The 20,557-nt window shown below is 30.3% G+C and overlaps 1 protein-coding gene across 2 annotated transcripts in view; it reads right to left on the minus strand.

Annotated features, from left to right (window-relative positions):
- LOC148311761 (putative phosphatidate phosphatase) overlaps nucleotides 1-17,539 on the minus strand; it is a 29,987-nt gene extending 12,448 nt beyond the window's left edge. For both annotated transcript variants that reach the window (XM_088278432.1, XM_088278431.1), the window contains exons 1-3: nucleotides 17,352-17,539; nucleotides 9,412-9,563; nucleotides 4,099-4,296 (exon numbers count right to left, since the gene is read on the minus strand). In XM_088278432.1, the coding sequence (XP_088134558.1) occupies nucleotides 4,099-4,296; nucleotides 9,412-9,563; nucleotides 17,352-17,415 (414 nt within the window). In that variant the 5' untranslated portion in view covers nucleotides 17,416-17,539. The remainder of the gene's footprint in view (nucleotides 1-4,098; nucleotides 4,297-9,411; nucleotides 9,564-17,351) is intronic.
- Nucleotides 17,540-20,557: the final 3,018 nt, after the last annotated feature.

Genomic DNA, 20,557 nt, shown 5'->3' on the forward strand with positions numbered 1-20,557 from the left:
ATTAAAGTAGATTTATTAAAAGTGCAGTTGATTTTTTCGAGTGTAGTAAAAATACAACTTTACAGAATTTGAGTAATGTAGTTGTCAATCATAGGTAGAATGATGAATGTCACAGTGCAGAAAGTAAACTTAAACCAGGTTATTACAAATAACAAGTTAGACCACCATATTCATACCTTAAATAGACTTCAACTATGTTGAGATATCAATAAATAAATAAATTATATCCTATATTCTTTGGGAGTGATGTTGCCTCATTATGAATTTTAGCCCTGATGGTACAGATTTATATTTTTAGTGCAAATGTACTGGATTCGTAAATAAAGAAACCATCTGGAGATCAATTACACAGGAGGCATTCGCCAGGCGTGACAAACCGCCGTGACATATGCATCCGTTTAAGATTTCTGTCATTCTGGCAGAGAAATAAATAAATATGCCGTTTGTCGCTGTTTTCATGCCTAATAACTACAGACGCTTTGAAGTGAGTAAATAAACATGGAAATATCACACATTTACAAAGGAAAAATGATGAACACGAATGTACCAGACATTCAGGAACAAACTAAAGTAAAAAAGCTTGTGAATCCGGAATACATGTATTGAGCTCATTAAAACTAACTTTTTTCATAGGGTTCGGCATCATTAAGTCAGAAAGAAAACGGTTACATTATGAGGGTGATGTATTTTAAGACATCTGGAATGAATGACTGGATGACTAACTCTTCTGAGATTTTTTTAAGTAGAAGTACATGATCAATATGAATATTCCACTGTATTATCGATTCTTAGAAAAATACATTAAAATTGGATAGCGACTGAATAAAAACAAATTTTAATGGAACACATGCCTATATTTTTTTCAATTTTATTAGTAATTAATTTCAACAGCGTGTAAAGTAAGTAACTACAGGTAAATTTAACGCAAAGATAAAAAGGTGCAGAGTAAAGGTTTTGATTCCACACAATTTGATGCATCAAAAACGCCCCTATTAGTGTACTGACTCAACATACTTTTATTATATGGTGGATTTGAATTGCTTGATACTATTTCATGAATCGCGTTTAATTATTTATAAGAAAGAATTTGAAAAGAACCAACAGCACTCGATAGACTGATTGCTCTGTAGTTCCCACATTCCACCCTAGAACCCTTTCCCTTGTAGAGAGGCATTATAGCTGTCCTTCTCCAATCGACGGGAGTATAAATCTCTTCTAGACACCGGTTAAAGAGCCAGCAATGTGAGAACTATTTCTCCACCATTCTTGATGTATTACAAAAATATATATTTATATATATTATGTGTTATTCAAAATAAATTTAATGAATTAATGAATGATTGAAACATTGGAAAAAAGTATTGGCAAAATAATCAATAAAGAACACCTGTATTACGAAAGTGTCATACCCAGAGGGAACAAAATCAATTTGGTTTAATCGTTTACATTGGAATTCGATTCAGAAGCATTTTAAATAATATTGCGCTAATAACGCGGCACAAGGCGTGTTAAAAGTACAAATATTGATATAAATTTACCGGGTGGGTAATTAATCAAAATATTCTATATTGGTATCATAATATTTCAAATAAGATGACTGGAATCATACATTTATTATTTCTGTAGCACGATTTTAAGTGGTTTGTAATAGAGTAATAAAACATTGAAAATTGTTTTCTTATATAAAGTTCTCAGGATCATTGGTAGCATATTGATATAAGTCGTAAAACAATAATGGCCAATAAAATGGTATACACATGTTTGAGAATTCATTTCATGTGATGTTAACCAGAAACAGTGCATGGGAACCCTTACATCGAGAACATTCCCATTCACATTAAAAAATAAATAAAAAAGGTCTATATTGCATCTTCAGTAAAATAGAGTTATAATTTGAAAAAAAAAACATTATCAAATAATAACAATAACAAAAGACTTTTTTCTTATAAATGGTAAAAAAATAACATTTTATTTTTTGGTAAAATAACTGGAAAAAATAATCTAGTATATACACACTCTCACTTATTTTAAATGTGTAACTCTCACTTGTTTCTATTGGCAATATATTTGCACCGCATGGATATGTCTACCTACAAAAGGGACAGCTACCAATACATGGTCATGTTAACTAGCTTTGCCTTTTATAGCCTGTATTACACAGACACACATTTTAGTCAATCTTAGACAGTATCATTTGAACCATTTAAAAATTATTATTATTTAATAAAGGTATAACATCAATAATATATTTATGATTTATATTAATTAACGTTGTGCCTTCAAGATGTGTTGTATATTTTACAGTATAAAATAGGATTGTTTGTAAAAAATACAAAAATTCTATTCAGTTATCTATCACAAGTGTAACATATTATTTATATGGGAATTTTACATTTAAAATTGCACATGGGATATATCATCATATATAATTCAATTCAATTCAATTCAATTTCAATTCAATTAAATTTATTCAATAAAAAAATAATATATACATAACAAACAATATTCAAGGCGTATATATTAAAAGTAAAAGTAAGCAAGAAGACTTAAAGGTGTAGAAGAATCCCGCTTCGGAAAACTCCTTCGGACACATGGAACAGATCAATATCCAATGTGATATTGTTCAACATAGCGGTAGCTCTTCCTACAGGCATAACCATCGGCAGGTTGGTCCTGTGTATAGGAATGTGAAACAATCTGTGCCGACGCTGTCTTAGGTAACTATCGGGAACATACAGACCAATGCTCCGGATAATTTCAGGATTATCAATCGTGCATATTGAATGCACAGATTGTGCGCTTTTATCGGTTGATGTAAGAAACTGAATAAATTGCATTAAAATTTACACGATTTTCTAAAATAACTAAATTACTGATAGCATTAATAAATTTATTCAAATGTGGCAATACAATGCTGTAAGTGTTGTTAACATGGATATTTCAAGGAAATGTCCATGATCAATATTTTAATCATGAATATATGAATGTTCACTCAATGCCCATTTGATTATAAGAATACCAATTTGTATAATTGAGAATGTACTGTGGAATAATTTATAATCGGAAATGTTTCTGAAAATAACATTGGAAGATGTTATCAAAACATGCTAACAAACAAGTAATAAACTGCACTGAAATAATTATGTATTAGGGTGTTTGTGCACTACACGGAATTTTACCGTTCGGCAGTCCAGTTTTGAAAAATGAAAGCGACTATGACAGTTTAGCACGATAAAATTTATTCGCAATGTGTTCACGCACCGATTAAGAGCACCGATCCAAAGAAAGATGGACAAAAGCACAAGCCAATGCAAGCCAATCATCGTTTTAAAACGCTAACTGACGTGTCGGACAGTAAAATTCCGTGTTATTCCGTGTAGTGCACAAACACCCTTAGAGTTTACAATTCCTGTTACATTTGAATATTTAAAAAAATACTGCACTGAAATATCCATGTATTAGAGTTTGCAGTTCCTGTTATATTTGAATATTTTAAAATTGAGATTTTAGAGATTCATTATTTTTTAGGAATTTAATTAAAAAAGACAATTATTTTATTATTTCATTCCCATTTCCAGGCCCAATTCAGGATAAATCAAAATATAATATTCTATAAACCCTGGTAACATTTGACATAATTGAATGTTTTGCCTAAATTTCCATTTTTGTATTGGAAAAAAATAGTTTTTCTTTGAAATTAATATATATTTTTAAAAAGAGAAATAAATATATGGTTTTTAAAAGAAAAGAGTTATTTAAGGTAAGGAGCTAAAAAATAATTAATTCTATATATATATTTTTTAAAAAAGGCAAATGTATTTTTTTTTTAAATCGCATGTGGACCACGACCGAATTCTTTTGTGGTTGCTTGCGTTCTGAATAAGAAGTCTGCGAATTATCCCTTAATAAAATTTAAGAAAAAGATAGATAGGGAAAGAAGTACACAGGAATAAATAAAAAATACATCTAGTCAAAATATCAAGCCACATTGTATACACTTACATAATATTGGCACGTTTATAATAAAAAAAGATTGCCACATGCTCTGTATGAATAACTGTTGACATTGAAATATATAACAATAATATTATGACTTACGGAAAAAAAGTGCGGCCGTAGTCTTCCCACGGTGTATTTAGCAATGTCTGTGGTCAGCTGTTGGCACGCCACGCCAAATCCAAACACTCCGATAACATTGTACGAGGCCCACACCCACGGAGGTATCCTGTACCCCATGAAGTGGTGGACCTTGTGATTCTTCTTGCCCCTATGGTTTATGTACTCCGACACCATCATCTGAAATGAAAAAATAAATACATGTGTGACATAAGTCAACCTTAAAAAAAAAACATTTTGATTTACAGTGGAACCCCTCATAACGAGCATCTCTCATAATGAGCACCTCTCATAACGAGTAACTCGCATAACGAGTAACTCGCATAACGAGTAACTCGCATAACGAGTAACTCGCATAACGAGTAACTCGCATAACGAGTAACTCGCATAACGAGCAAAAAATATGTGAAAAACTTGCTCCCTTAACGAGTGACATTTTGCATAACGAGTAACAGAGAAAGGGCAAGTCCCCTTTTCACGACATTCACTCGTAAGCCGGGACATCCGCGCCAGTCGAAATAAAAAATGTTTCGCTTAACGAGTAACATTCTGGAACGAGTTATGCTCGTTATGAGAGGTTCCACTGTATTTAGAATATCAACCATTTTTCTACTAAATTCCTTTAACCCTAGATTACTAAACTATCCTACGAGTGACGTTGTTACTAAACATTTGTAAAAAATACGACATAGAAATAAAATGGGAATATATAAGATAATCAAAAACATTACTATTTTAGAATAGTATCATTCTTTGGGTTTAGGAGATCACATTAAAAAAAAATTAAGGTACATTGAGAAGGTATTGTGGAACAGGGGTGCGAGAATGACGAGAACATTGTTTATTCCAAGAATCGTCATTTTGCCGTCATAATTTTTAAAATAGCTTAGTATTCTAGGGTTAAAAAAAACTTTTTTTAATTACAATTCAACGTCAAAAAGAATGTTAAAAAATCAGATAAAGAATTAAAAATTAAAAACAGACATTTTTTTCTCTTTTTCATAACCTACATTTTTTACATATGAAATTTATTGAAGAATAAACGACAATATAATTTTAATGAGTTACATAATTAGTTACACATGTGAAAACTACTCACAATAATGAAGAGATTTAAAAAAAAGGATAAAGTAACATGTGGGCTTAATTAAGAGTAAATTCTGAATAAGATCATTAATATCGACAGATAGATATCTTTAGAAAATCAGATAATGAAGAGAGTTATTTTAAAAAGTGGTTTAAGACAAAGTTTGAGTTTTACCTATATTATAAAGTTTATAAAATGTGCCAAAAATCAGCATAAACCATTCAAGAACATGAACGTGATTACAATTATTATTTTTTATGTGTTATATTACTACTTCTATGATTTTTAGGTGTCATATTACAGCTCCTATGATTTTTTTGTTGTTGAATTCGGAATACGAAAGGGTAAAAAACGCACAAGCCAAACAAGTAGATAAAAATACTAATTTTTGGGTATTTGCAAGGCTCACGACCTGTCATAGGCTGGTTTAAGAGTTCACTTTATGCATGTGTAATATATTTACCATTCTACCCATGATTGACAACCCAATTACTCAAATTTCGAAAGTAGTATTTATGCTTCAATTGACACCTTTCAAATGCGATTTCTAGGCACCATCTAAGGTTAAGTATTTTTTTTCAACATGCTTAAGAAAATAAGATTTTAACTAAACTTTAAGTAGCAATCAGCTTCCTCATTTTAATAGGTACATATCTACTAGCCCACTATTAAAAAATCATACAAAATGTTGATTAGTAAATACCTTTTCTTCCTTTTTAGTTAAAAAAGTGATATTTCTATAAAAAATAAATCTTTATTGTGAGACATTAATTCTAGTTTCTTGAACACATTTTGAATGTGTCCAAATACTTGTTAACAAATTTGTATTATCTCAAATGAGGAGTTATTTAAAAAATTGGCATGTCAACATACATGAAGAAGAAGAATAATATAATTAATCAATATAATTAGAAGTTCCAAGAATTTAAGTAGTGTGGTTGTCAATCATGGGTAGAATTGGTAAATGTTACACATGTGTAAAGTGATCGCTTAAACCAGCCTATGACGGTCATAAGCCCCGTAAATGCCCAGACTTCCATATTTTTCTTCATCTATGTTGAGATGTAATTTTTTAATTTTATTTATTTAAATAAATGTTAACTTTATTGATTTACAGTCAGTTACAATGGAACAAAATTCATTATATAATTAAAATGTAACTTTGTTTAAAAATCACTATAAATATTTTATTATAACTTAATTATAATGTCTACTGGTTTAGAAGCAAACCGGTAGACAAAACAAAGTTACATTTTAATTATAAAATGGAAAATCACAAAGTTAGTGCTTCAAATATAAATTATAAAATTCATTATATTCAATATGCAACACTGAATTTATTGGCAACATTAATAACGAAGTATGCAGTAATGGATACGCTTATTCGATAACAATTTTGTTGCTAAAAAGTACAATATATCAGTTACACATTTGAGAGTTCACAGCATGTCCCAAGTTCAACGCACTACATGAAAGACCATCCACAAGCATGGTGTTGTTGCTTTACATACACACCAGTACATGGATGCTGTACATGTGTACCAATCAAGTGGAGTGAATGGGACAAATCTAATACAGAGGCTGTAACACTAAACTAATTGAACAGATACATTTAATATTATAATGTAAACATACTTCACAGAATGTTTTTTTGTTGTTGCTGCTGCATTGTTACATAAATGAATGGAAATATTAATAATTTTGATTTTATATTTTTCATTATTATTATTATTTAATTATAATTATTATTTAATTGTCCGCCTCCGTAGTGTAATGGTCAGCACGCTCGGCTACCGTTCTGGAGGTCCCGGGTTCGATTCCCAGGGGGGGTCAAATAAATATAAGTGATTTTTTCACTCTAATATTTATTTAATAATACCCCGGACTGGTACATGAAGCGGAGGGCTGATCACCTTTCCTTCATATGTAAACGATCAAGATAACACTGCGTTTATATGAAGCAGTGCCCTATGCACCATTGGGGTGCGGATAAGGTTTTTTTTATTTTTTTATTATTTATTATTTAATTATTTAAACTTCATGTACAGAAAATAAATAAGTACATAGGCGGGCTTATTGCTAAAAAGCAATACCTTCTAACGAACCCAAAATAGACTACTGATATTGATCAAAACGTTTGATACCATATGCAGCTGTTTGCAATCAGAGGGTAGGATAGTACTTGAACATTTAAAAAAACATAAATTACAATGATTTTATATTTTGTATATTAAAAGCATTGTTAACTTTGTGGTATGGTAACATAACACTCTTCTTATCATTCATCATTCACTTTGTGTAATACCACTTTAAAACAAGACTACTTTGTGACAACACTTTGTGGTTTTACACAAAGTGAAGGATGAATGATAAGGAGTGTTATTTTTATCATAAATTATGGTTTAAACCCTGGCGGTTCAAGTGATATTTAGCTGTTTTCGAGAAAAAATATTTTGTATGAAAAAAAAGTTCCATACAATGTTACTTGAAACATTTTTCAATAAATCTCACTGTCATTCTAATGTAATCTTTATGAGTTTGAGTATAACGACCAACCAAATATGTATTACTGCATGTATAAACTCAATCTCTGAGCACTTAACAATACAGACCATGTATTTAGAAGAAAATAAATTTAAAAGCATTTTAAAGTTAAAATATTTACTTAGAACCCAGATAAATATTATTAACTTTTTTTATAAGCATGTTTAATGGGGTTTTTATTTTATTTTAATGCTTTGGCAAGCACTCAGGGTGATAAAAATATTTTAATGCTCAACCAAAAAGTATCTTTTTTAACCCTTTAAGTGACTGAAGTCAGGGAACTATTTTTAAATCAATAAAAAAAATATATAGTTCTATTCGTCTGAATTTTTTAGGCAGTAAATTAGTAAATGACTTCTGCTGACATCCCCGAGGTGGCAGCATAAGTATCGTATTGAATTTTAATTCTGAGGTAACTGTTTCTCAGAGACACATATGTAGCTCCATACAATAAGGGCGCTTGTCCACTACCCGGAATTACACGGAATTTTACCATCCGGCACGTCAGTTAGCGTTTTAAAATGATGATTGGCTTGGATTGGCTTGTGCTTTTGTCCATATTTCTTCGGATCGGTGCTCTTGATCGGTGCGTGAACACGTTGCGATTAAATTCGATCACGCTAAACTGTCGTAGTCGTTTTCATTTTTCAAAACCGGACTGCCGTACGGTGAAATCTCGTGTAGTGGACAAACGCCCTAAGTATGGTGGGAAATTATTCTTCCAGTACCACTTAAAGGGTTAAATACTATTTTTTGTTATGTAGATCTTAAATTTTGTAAATTTGACTTTTTGCCTGTTTATACGTTCAATGAGTATAAAATAATATAATAAGGCGCATTTTTTGAAAACCCATTATTTTCTTCAAAACCCAACTCTACTCTCTATTCGAATATGAATAAGTGTTTTTCTTTGTGGTATCAAAACATATAAAACCAGTTACAAATCCTTATCTTTATTTAACATGACACTCGTGTTCAACAAGTAGCTGCAACATTTGTATGAACACAGGAGCCGTGATCGATGTAATGAATGTGTTCTTTAATTAGAATATACCTATATGGTATGGAATATTTTACTCTGATTTCAAAGTAACTAAGAAACCAGTAAGATTTTTGTTAAACGAAATAAAAAAGTTCATCAATTTAGTTATCACTTATTAAAAATACACCTTATTTATTTATTTATGTCGGGTTGTGGTCTCGTGGTTAGTGTCGCGGACTCTTGAGTCAGAGTTTCTTGATTCGAAACCACTCTACCACAACTTGATACCTATTTCTAATAATGAGCCGCTTAGACTCACAGAAATAGTATGAAATTGAAGTGTTTTTACTCTACCACAACTTGATACCTATTTCTAATAATGATCCGCTTAGACTCACAGAAATAGTATGAAATTGAAGTGTTTTTACTTTACCACAATTTGATACCTATTTCTAATAATGAGCCGCTTAGACTCACAGAAATAGTATGAAACTGAAGTGTCTTTGTAAATAAAAAAAACATAAATATTTCCCATCATTTATAAAAAACAAAAAACCTTTTGATATTTAAATATGTTCACCTGAATCCGTTTGATATTCCGGCCATTTGAGTTAAATTTTAAACTTAAATTTAAATTTAACTCAAATGATAAACTTTCACTCAATAATAAATGTGAACTTACCAGAACGATGGGCAAGCCCAGTCCCACGGTGTAAAGCATGGCACTGGTGACTGTAGAGGGTTTAAATGGGTGGCGGATAGATTCATCATCGCAGAAGAACCCTCGTTCATACGGTGAACCCCATAAAAAGAAGAATAGGATGGGGAAGCCAACTGAAACACAAATATCAATATTTATATTTGAAACAATAACTTTGTGATTTTCCATTTTACAAATAAAATATAACTTTGTTTTAAAATCACGTTACATTATAAACAAACATTATGCTTGTTTGTAATGTACATATTAATTATTGAATAAATTTGATTGAATTGAATTGAATATTGTCTGTTGAGAGCGAAAAGTGACTAACTGCGATTTAAGAATTAAGTTACATCATCTTCATTTGCATGACCAAATATAAAAATGTAAATGACAGAATGGTCTCATTATACTGGGCTAAGTAAAACATAGTCACCATTATAATGAATACGGTAACCGCTTTCATAGTGTAGTGGTAACCTCGTTACCATACTAGAGGTACCAGGTTCAATTCCCAGGGGATCATAATAAATATAAAATTTACACTGCATCATATGCATTATTTATTATATGAAGTCCTACGCTTCAGGTACCAGTATAAGGCAATATTAAATAAATATACAAAAATTGGTAATATTTTAATTTTGACTCCCTCCCCCAAGAATCGAACCCAGTGCCTCTAGCATGGTAGTTTAATACATTATACATAACATTACTGAGGCGGACAAAACGTTTCTATTAGCACACAGAAAATTTGAATCTATAGCTACTTGTACCTATCCACGTGTTTCTATGCCTAAGTCCGAAAAAGTCAAAAGAGAGAAAATAGAAAGCACACATTCTAATATGTGTCATTTAACAATGCGTTTGGGTATAAAATATTTTAACAGCTATCAAGAAGCACACTGTCACCATGAACAATGTAAGCTTTATGTGAAATCGAACCCAGGACCTCTAGCATGGTAGCTAAATGTGCTAACCGCTACACTACAGAGGCGGACAAATTATACTATAGATAAGAATAAAAAACAAACAGCCTTTAAAAAATACAGTTAATATGTAAAGGCAATTAATTTGTTGAATATACCAATTAAAATGCATCGCTTATCACCATCGATAATCCTGTATTTCACGTTGAAATTGACTGCATGCCTCTTTTTCTAATTGCTGCTGACAGTACCTTGCATTGATTATACTTAATATGCAAGTGAGTTTATTCAAAACATTATCTCGGATCGACAATATGCAAATTTACAACTTCAGAACAGGTTAGCACCTAGTTATATTGAAGATAATGACATAATTTCCATGAAAAAAGAAAGATTACTTGAGGAGAAATGATAAATAAATACCCCTAGGATAAATAAGGTATGCAGAATGATATGCACTTCATCGTGTGCTGAATTTATAAACTGCATGAAACTTGAATATCCTTAGCCTGATATGCAAATTGACGTAAGTCATATTTTACAAATTGTTCAAGGTTTAAAAAAAGTTGTCACATTTAAAAAAAGTTAACATATTAATATTATCTTAATTTTAAACTAGCTGTACCTGACCACGCGTTGCTGTGGCTCAGTCTGGTTAAATGGAAAAGAAAAAAAGAGAAAGCATAAATTTCTAATGTCTTAAATTTCGAATGCTTGAATGTTAAAATATATGAAACAACAATGCATTAAAAAAACATTGAAAATCCTAAGTGAAAGCAGCTGTCAAGAAGCACGCTGTTCGTCATAAGCATTGTTTAGTATAGCATGTGTTGCTGTTACGTTCAACAGATGGCGCTGCCATCGCGGTCAAATAGGCCTTTTTTAAAACATGTTTTTAACTTAATATTTACCCGCTATAGGGCATAAAGTGTTGTTTTTGCATTTTGAAGAAAAGGTATTGTTTAATTATTTTTTTAAAAATACTAAATTTTTTTCAAATGGAGAAAGAACCTTCAGGTTTTACCTAAAAAATCTGTGGCACAGTAAAAAGTTCAATAAGTGGCTTGATATTTATTTTTAATACATTGTATTATATTTTTAAACTTTAAAAACGTTCTCCTGAAAAGTCAAGGTATTTGATTTATGACGTTCTTGAAAGGAGTGAGCGATATATCAAAAGAGAAGTGTTATTTATTTTTTTCTGAGAAGGGAATTTGAATTTGGAGAAGGGAAGTCTGGGTATTTACAGAGCTAACGATTTATAATACGGCCGTTTGATATTATATTTTAATTTTGGACTGAAAAGGGACTTAGGTGATTTGCATATTGAGAAGAGAACATCCTGTCAAGACAGGTATGCAAAATGATAAAAAGAAAATTCATCCTGTCACAATATCGTGCTCCACAGGTTGAAACAAGACAACCGGGGATGCAGAATAAACAGGAGATGGATTTGGAGAGCCGACGCAAATTGAATATGTCAGTTGAGTTCCAGACAGTGACATTGGGTTGCCCAAGACGTGCATTTATTCGGCTTAATGAAATTGTGTCGCCTACTTTCAAAATCCGCCAGATCCATGTTAGTCGATTTTACAAAAAATGCAAAATTCTCCGGGTAACATTTATATTTAAAAGATTTGTTTATCTTTAAATAAACTATTATGAAATAGAGAAATTTCCCATTTTTTAAGAAAATTATTTTTAAAAAAACACGAGACACAAACCGATAATGACGTCATCTTAATTTTTGACCTATCCCCGCTCTCTGATTGGCCGATATGGGTCAGAAGGCAAATTCCATGAATATAGCTAAATTTGAAATACAACGCTGTTTTTAAGTATTTTTTAGCAGAGTTTTCAAGTATATAAGTATTTTAAACAATAAAACCCACAATTGGCATTCCGATACAGTATTTATTTTAAATCTTATAAAATTGGATCTGGCGGATTTTGAAAGTAGGCAACACAATTCAGAGAACAATTTATACAAGACCCTGCATTGTTGTGACATCTGGAATGACTTGACACAGACATGCTTTTAGTGACCAGTTATGGGGACCACACACAATAAATTTAAAACGTTTTAACACTTATATGGATACATCTGAAATGGGATAAGTGAATGTGAAAATACAACCACCAGTATAAAGATATACAAAATTTTAATTACTTTTAATTTTGGGTATTTGGCTTAGTGGGCAAAAATCTATTTTTGACCACCTGGGAATCAAAACTGAGACCTCTCTATAGAGAAAAACATTTTTTTTTAAATTAATCTAAAAAAACTGAACTTCACACTACTTCTCTGGTAGACAGAGAATAGAATGCCACAGCAATCAGTCTTGGCAAACAATCTTTGCCTCTTCCACATTCATGCATCTCCTCATACATACCCGCCGATTATCCGACCCCTGACCTGACTACTTTCAAGTACATACTTGTAATACTTGATCTTGCCATGTTTTTTTCGGTCTTTCTTCGGTTCTATTACCAACCACATTTGCTTTATAAATTTGTTTTACTGTTTTTTCTCTACTCCTTCGATTCAAATGCCCAAACCATCTCGATACACCTTTTTTAATTTTATCAATAATGCTTATCTCATCATTGCATTAATCCTTATATCACCATTCAAACAACTATCATTTCGCTCACTCCTTTCAACAACGTCATATATCAAAAAACATAATTTTTCAGGAGATGGTATGAAAATATAATGAAATGTATTTAAAATAAATATCAAGCCACTTATTGAAATTTTTACTGTGCAACAGATCTTTTTAGGTAAACCTGAATGTTTTTTCTCCAATTGAAAAATATTTAGTATATTTAAAAAAAATAATTAAATATTCATTTTCTTCAAAATGCAAAAACAACACTTTCTGCCCTGTAGCGGGTAAATATTAAGTTAAAAATATGCTGCTTTTGCTTGGATATAGTACATTTTCTGGGCGTTCTGAAAATTGTCGATTTTTGATATATGACATTGTTGAACAGAGTGAGCAATGTGTACATCGTTTTATCGCACATTCATCTGAGAGGTTGCATTCAAACTGCATTCAGTTTACTTTTTAATAATAAAAGTAATATTTTTAACTACAATAGACAGATACAAGAGATATATTTTTTTATATATTTTATATTTATCAGTAATTATTTTATTTCAAACAAAATTCCCATGTGTTGAAATCTAAAATTGTGAGTTATATTCAGATGTAAATAGATGATACTATGTACTTGTTTTAATATAAACAATACGACCACTATTAGATAAATCATCTTCAATCTCTTGTTATGACAGTGGGTTTAAAATTAGGTCGTTCAAACAAATTATTCAATTTGTCCCCTCTGTATATATTGATAGTGTTGGGAAAGTGGATATCCATTGAGTACTGCTCTAAATATGTAGAAATGAAATTCAAGTACAGTAATACCTCTATAAAACGGACCTCTAATTAACGAACTTCAGATATAATGAACAAAAGTCCGGTCAGATGTAAAAAAAAACCTGTCAATATTATACATGCTCAAATTCTTAAATTATAGTGTTGCCGCATGTAAAAAAATCATAGGTCTGCCGTCCTGCTCATAGACTGCACCTTTCAATAACTCTTTTCTTAATATAAGAGTCTGCTTAATAAAAAGCTTATTTACATCTCACCAATAGATGTCTCTAGTGAAGTTCTAGTGAGTCAAGAACAAGGTTTCTAAATTGTTTCATATATATAGAATTTCCAAGAATTTGAGTAGTGTGGTTGTCAATAATGGATAGAAATGGTGAATGTTACACGTGTGTAAAGTGATCACTTCAAACCAGCCTATGACGGTCGTTAGCCGTGTAAATGCCCAGACTTCCATATTCTTCTTCATCTTTGATGAGATGTCAAAAAATAATATAACTCTTTTCTTTTCAAAATCATATAATTATTTTGAAGAAAAACTTATTGTTTCTATGTAAAAATTGTGTTAAAAAATCAATTACGTAAAATGTTACCTGATTTTAGAGAAAATAATGTTTCGAATTAACGAATACTGGGCCTTAATAATAAATAACAGATATATGAAATCTTCCTCAAAATTGCAACTTTTATTGCAACTTTTGCCATATTAAAAATAAGAGATTACAATATTTTAGTATTCAGTTAAAATTCAGACAACAGTAGAATATCTGATAAAATTTTGATATTTACAATAGTAGTAGCCAATCAAAAAGTGCACAATCATACAAATATATTGAATAAAACATATCTCAAGATAATCGTAAAACCACTTCAATTCATATAATTTATATTTGAAGCACTAACTTTGCGATTTTCCATTTTATAATTAAAATGTAAATTTGTTTGAAAATCACAATAAATATTTTATCATAACTTAACTATAATGTCTACCAGTTTCGAAGCTAACCGCTTCTTTATCCAGACTGATTAATACTAAATAAAATCACTTTGATTCCATTCAATTTGAAGTTTGTGTAACTTAGAATCAAAATGCACATTTTACGAAAATTTAAGCATCTAAGAAATATTCCAAAAATATGTGTAGCATTTTTATTTTGTCTGCTTAATTTATATTGATACATCAACCGTAGATGATGACGATGATGAGATGCGAATATAGAAATCTTTATAGGGTTTAACATCTGTCATTGGTTGGTTTTAGTGGTCACTTTATACACTGTGTAACATTCACAATTCGCTCACTCTTTTCAATAACGTCATAAATCAAAAAACTTGATTTTTCAAGAGAACGTTTTTAAAGTTTAAAAATATAACACAATGTATTAAAAATAAATATCAAGCCACTTATTGAACTTTTTACTGTGCAACAGATCTTTTTAGGTAAAACTGAAGGTTTTTTCACCATTTGAAAAATATTTAGTATATTTAAAAAAAATAATTAAACAATAACTTTTCTTCAAAATGCAAAAACAACATTTTCTGATCTGTAGCGGGTAAATATTAAGTTAAAAATAAGCGTCTTTTGCTGGGATATAGTACATTTTCCGAGCATTCCGAAAATATGCACAACTGCAAATTTACAATTTTTTATTTATGACGTTGTTGAAAGGAGTTGTGAGCGAATTGTCAATACTTTTTCTTATTATTAAAGTTGAAACTTCGACATTAGCGTTAAGATTTTTCTCACTCTAATCCGCACCCAATGGTGCATAGGACAGTGCATCATATTGACACAGTTATATCTTGATTGTTACTTATATGAAGGCAAGGTGATCACTCCTGCGCTTCAGGTAATATTAAATAAATAAATTACATTGTAAAATCACTAATATTTATTTTCACCCCCACCTGTCAATCGAACCTCCAGCACGGTAGCTAAACACGCTAATCATTACATCACGGAGGTGGATCATGGTAAGGATTAACGAATATATAACACTATATTAAATTTTAAAAATTCAAAATGCGAGTTTTGATTCTTAAGTACTCATTCATAGATAATAACAGCGATGAGTCAAAGACATTTTCTTTAAAATACCACTAGTATGACCCGATAAAATAAATTAAGAGATAAAACTAGGTATTTATGGTAAACACATTGCACGCCTTGCCCAATTGTTATGAGCAATCCTAAGAAGCAGCATGTAGTATGAATTAATAATAAAACACGTGATTGTGACAAATGCTACAATCTATTCTCATTATAAACTATTTAGAGCAGTTGAATCATAGATAATGATCTGAGATTTTTGTCTCCGCTTTAAAGTATACTTCTTATAAATTATAGGCCAATCAATGTCTCTTTAAAAATATAAAACCTGGTTCATGAATGAATATTTTTAGCTGCCGTATTATAGAAACAATTTTTTCTGGACAGATTTAATAGATAATTTAATATTTCTATTTCTTCCCTCTCTTTTAAATATATAAAGCTATGCTTCATAAATACAAGTGATGAAAGTACGTCATTTTAACATTTTATAGATTTATGTAAAAAAAAAGTCACATGAAATAACTAAACATATTAATTTTTATGTACATATAAATCACAGTAAAATAAAATAAAAATTTGTATAGTGAATCGTTGCCCAATTTGTTTTTCCTTTTTCAACAAGGATAACGTAAAATAAACATAGCATAAAAGTTTAGTTTATAGAAGCAGTGAAGCAAATAAATGAGATATTTTGTAACTTAATAGCTTTGTTATAAAATCGCCATGTCTTGTTATTTCATTTTATTGACACCATTTTGAAAATCGGATGTTAAAACTACCCTTCAAACTATGTATTTCAAACTGTCAATTTTTTTTTCTATAATATGGCAATTACAATATTTCACATTTAATTTTTAAAAGTTTTTGTAAATTTTGTAGAATTCTTAAGTTTATGTTTATAAGGTAATACTTTAGACCCATCTATAGTTATTTAATGGAAACTAAAATTCGTAGCCAGGTAGTAAACCGTGCTAAATAGGTAATTCTTCAACGAAAGCTAGATGTCACTATGTATTACAATTATTATTGTTTAATTTACATTTGCTTTTGTGAAATCGAGATATTTTCCAGAAATCTTTCTCATAGAACCTATATTGTATATACTCGTAATTATTATGTTACAATAAATAAATAAAAGGCAACTCGCTTACGAAAAACGCACATTCTAGTTTTATTTTATCTAATTGATTAATACGCCGTTTCTTACAAAGGATTCTATTGTGCGATAGCTAACAGAAACAAAATAATAACGGGAAATTCTAAAACACAATAATCGTGCAGGTAACCGCGTCTTATAAAATGAGAAATCTATGTCAGATGACACAATCGACGTTCACTCGCAAAAAACCATCATTAAAAAATATTTGGCGCTAAAATAAGAAAAAAGACAATTGTGTCAATGCCAAGAATCAAAATACGTTTACATTTTCTCGATAAGTAAGCCGACACGTTATCCGAATACCTACGCAATTTAACAGAAAAATGTTTTCTTACATATTATTAAATTAAAAATGAGTTTTCACTCGTAGGACTCACCGCATGCCAGAAGGACAATGTCTAAAAACACTTTCCTAATGATAAATTTCGAGTCTTTATCCATGTTATGTTTTTAAAATGTCACTTTCACATTAAATAACAACAAAAAGGGAAATTTTCACAACACTGGAGTGTCAAATTAGTTCAAAAGAGCACACAACCTCCCCCTCGAGATCTATATCCAAAGTGAGCAGTTGAAGAGTACAGAAAATACAGTCCTAAAAACATATATTACTGGAATTCATAAAATCGTAAAGTATAAATACACTTCATCAAAATATCTATATTGATACTTTTTTTCTACGAGTAAAGAGGAAAACGTCAACACTTTTTTGTACCGTGCACTAAATTAACTTGCCTATTTATCATCATGCTGATGACGTAGTTAGATGAAAGAAAGAGACACGACATATAGAGCATGCGCATGCTGTTGCGGCAACTACAGTGTAATAAGAGGAATGAATAGTAAATCGCTTTTCACAAAAGGAATTTTAATTTGTACGTACTAATGAATAGAACCGTTTCATTAGTGTGCTTCTTTTACTAATACATTTATTTTAAAATCTGTTTATCAACGTATATTTTTCGGATGCCTATTGAAAAAGCCGACCACCGCCAGAATTATTTTATTTTGGATAATAATATGTAACGTAACAATAATCATATTCATATCGATCAACATTTTCATATAATATTAGATAATAATTAATATTTTCTATTTATGCCAGATATTTTTACAAATTTATATTGCATTACACTGAGCAGACTGTTCGTGGGAGTTTGGAGTTACTGATGGTGTTTTATTATTACAGGTTTTTCAAATACCTTATATGTTACGTGCCTACTTTTAGTAATTTTAGGCTGACCACAAATAAAGAGTCTTACGGTAAAAATTAACATTCGTTACTTTCAAAAATTATTCTGCAGCATATTTCAATATTTTTAATGAAACAATTACAGTGTACCAATAATATAAATATAATGTTTTTTTCTTGTTTTTTTTTTGCAGTGTGCAGTGTGCCTACGTCCTACTCAAATCGAAGAGAAACAAACTAGTGTTGACCATTTTTTTTTATTATCGCATCTTGAAGACAAAGTTTAAACTTCATCTTTTTATTATATTTATTGTGTCGGCATTTACTTTGTGGTGTGACATGTTAAAATGATTAAAGAAACACTTGTTTTTATGCCACTTGAGTTTATTAATGACTACTGGTTTCGGAAGCTAAACTTCCATCGTCAGGTCTGAATAATAACTGTAATTATTCAGACCTGACGATGGAAGTTAAGCCTCCGAAACTAGTAGTCATTAATAAACTCAAGTGGTATAAAAACAAGTGTTTCATGAATCATTTTTCGTCCTCTTTGTTTAACCTTTATTAAAGTTATGATGTAAATTGTATGTTTTTGCCTATTTCAAGTGTGTAATAATTTTTAAGTTGTGTCGCGAACAAATGACACTTTTTACTTTGTATCACGCAGCCGAATTGTTATTCGTCCGTTTAAAAATAAGAATATTAAATTTTATATTTTAAATTATCAATAAACAGTAAACCCAATTTATTTCAACAAACTACGTTTTAAAACAGTGAACTCTCCTTTTGTGTTTTTAAGTTTTTTGTACCTACCTATTTAAACAAATATGTATATTGCAAGTTGCAAGTAACCTGGAAAGAGGATTATCCGGGTTGCTTCTCGTTTCGAAAGTATCCACGTATGTGTCATCATATTGTTTATTGATTTGGCTATAACTTTGTGTTGTAACATGGCGATTTAAATATGTAAGAAAAAAAAAATTCAAACATGCAAATACAACCTTTTATTTACCTGTTCATGAAAACATCTGCAGGTCTCGAAACTAGTCGTGTTAACATTGACAAATTCAAAAATAGTATTATACAAGTATGTATTATTGTTATTTTTATCCTTCAATTGCTTGTAAATCAATACATAAATACCTTGTTTCAATCTACGAGATCTATTGTTAAATTAGTTATAAAACTCTATAATTACCTTCAAATTATATACTTGTTATTTTAGCACGTAACAGAACTAATATAAACATATTTTTGTTATTTAAAAATTGATGTTATGTCAAATACACTAGTATATTTATGTATTACTATCTAAAAACAGCTATTTAAAAAATCCATTGCTTTAGGTGGCATGAATGTCGTAATTTTCCTGCTTTTAATGGTGCGAACCAATAACATTAACTAACATTAATTTTTATCATCAATATGCGTATAAAACGCAAATAGAAGAAATTAAATCATTTTTAAATTAAAAATATCATTAATATCGGATACTGGCGTAGATGACACTCATTGATTCTAACAGCAAATAGGTATTTATTGATCATTTTTAGTGCTTTTTGATCATCTGAAATTTTGTCATCATCAATTACATAAAATTAGGATAATAATAATCTTGATACAAAATTATTATTCTAATGAGAATAATAATCTTTTTTGCTTAAACTCGAATATTTGTAAAAATGGACCTGCCCAAATTTGATCTCATACGTCACCATTGAACATTATTTTATTTAAGTATGCAGATGCAGGACGTCAAATTCATTTTTGGCATATTATTATTAAACTACTGTCCATATTTGGTAAACAGGCTATAATATTATGTGTAATTCTTTCAGAGTCAAAATAATCGCATTCTCGATTTTATTGCACAATATCGAATCATTCGTATTGCATACTGAATAATTTGATGGCTTGAAATAAAGGTAGATAAGTAGACATCCTTAGTAGCCCAGACGGTGCAAAAGAGAAAGTCAAGAAGGCACCTAGTCGAAATCCGAAATCGCCAACTAAATCATCTTTAAAAAAATACGAGAATATACGAGTAAGTACTTATATGTTATATTCATTTTGTAGTCAATTTTTGATAATTGATATTGTGTCAATTTCATAGATTTTAACTGTACAACATCCTGTATGTATAAATAAAGGTGGTCCAACCATAACGCACCTTAATGTTTTTTCTCAAGTTTTTTGCCCATTCAACATTTATATGTTTCAGTCTGGCAAATTCAACCATGGATTGCTCAAGCGTTTTATGGAGATGAGGGTTCAAATCAAAATGCATTTCGTGCACTTGATTTGACACCGTAGGACTTTTTTCTTTGGGGATATTTAAAAGAAAAAGTGTACGTCAATAAGCCAAGAACAATTCAAGAGGTAAAGGATGAG

This window comes from Brachycentrus maculatus, unplaced genomic scaffold (assembly GCF_059751285.1).
Source record: "Brachycentrus maculatus isolate JH-2025_06_01 unplaced genomic scaffold, ASM5975128v1 h1tg000057l, whole genome shotgun sequence".
NCBI lineage: Eukaryota > Metazoa > Arthropoda > Insecta > Trichoptera > Brachycentridae > Brachycentrus > Brachycentrus maculatus.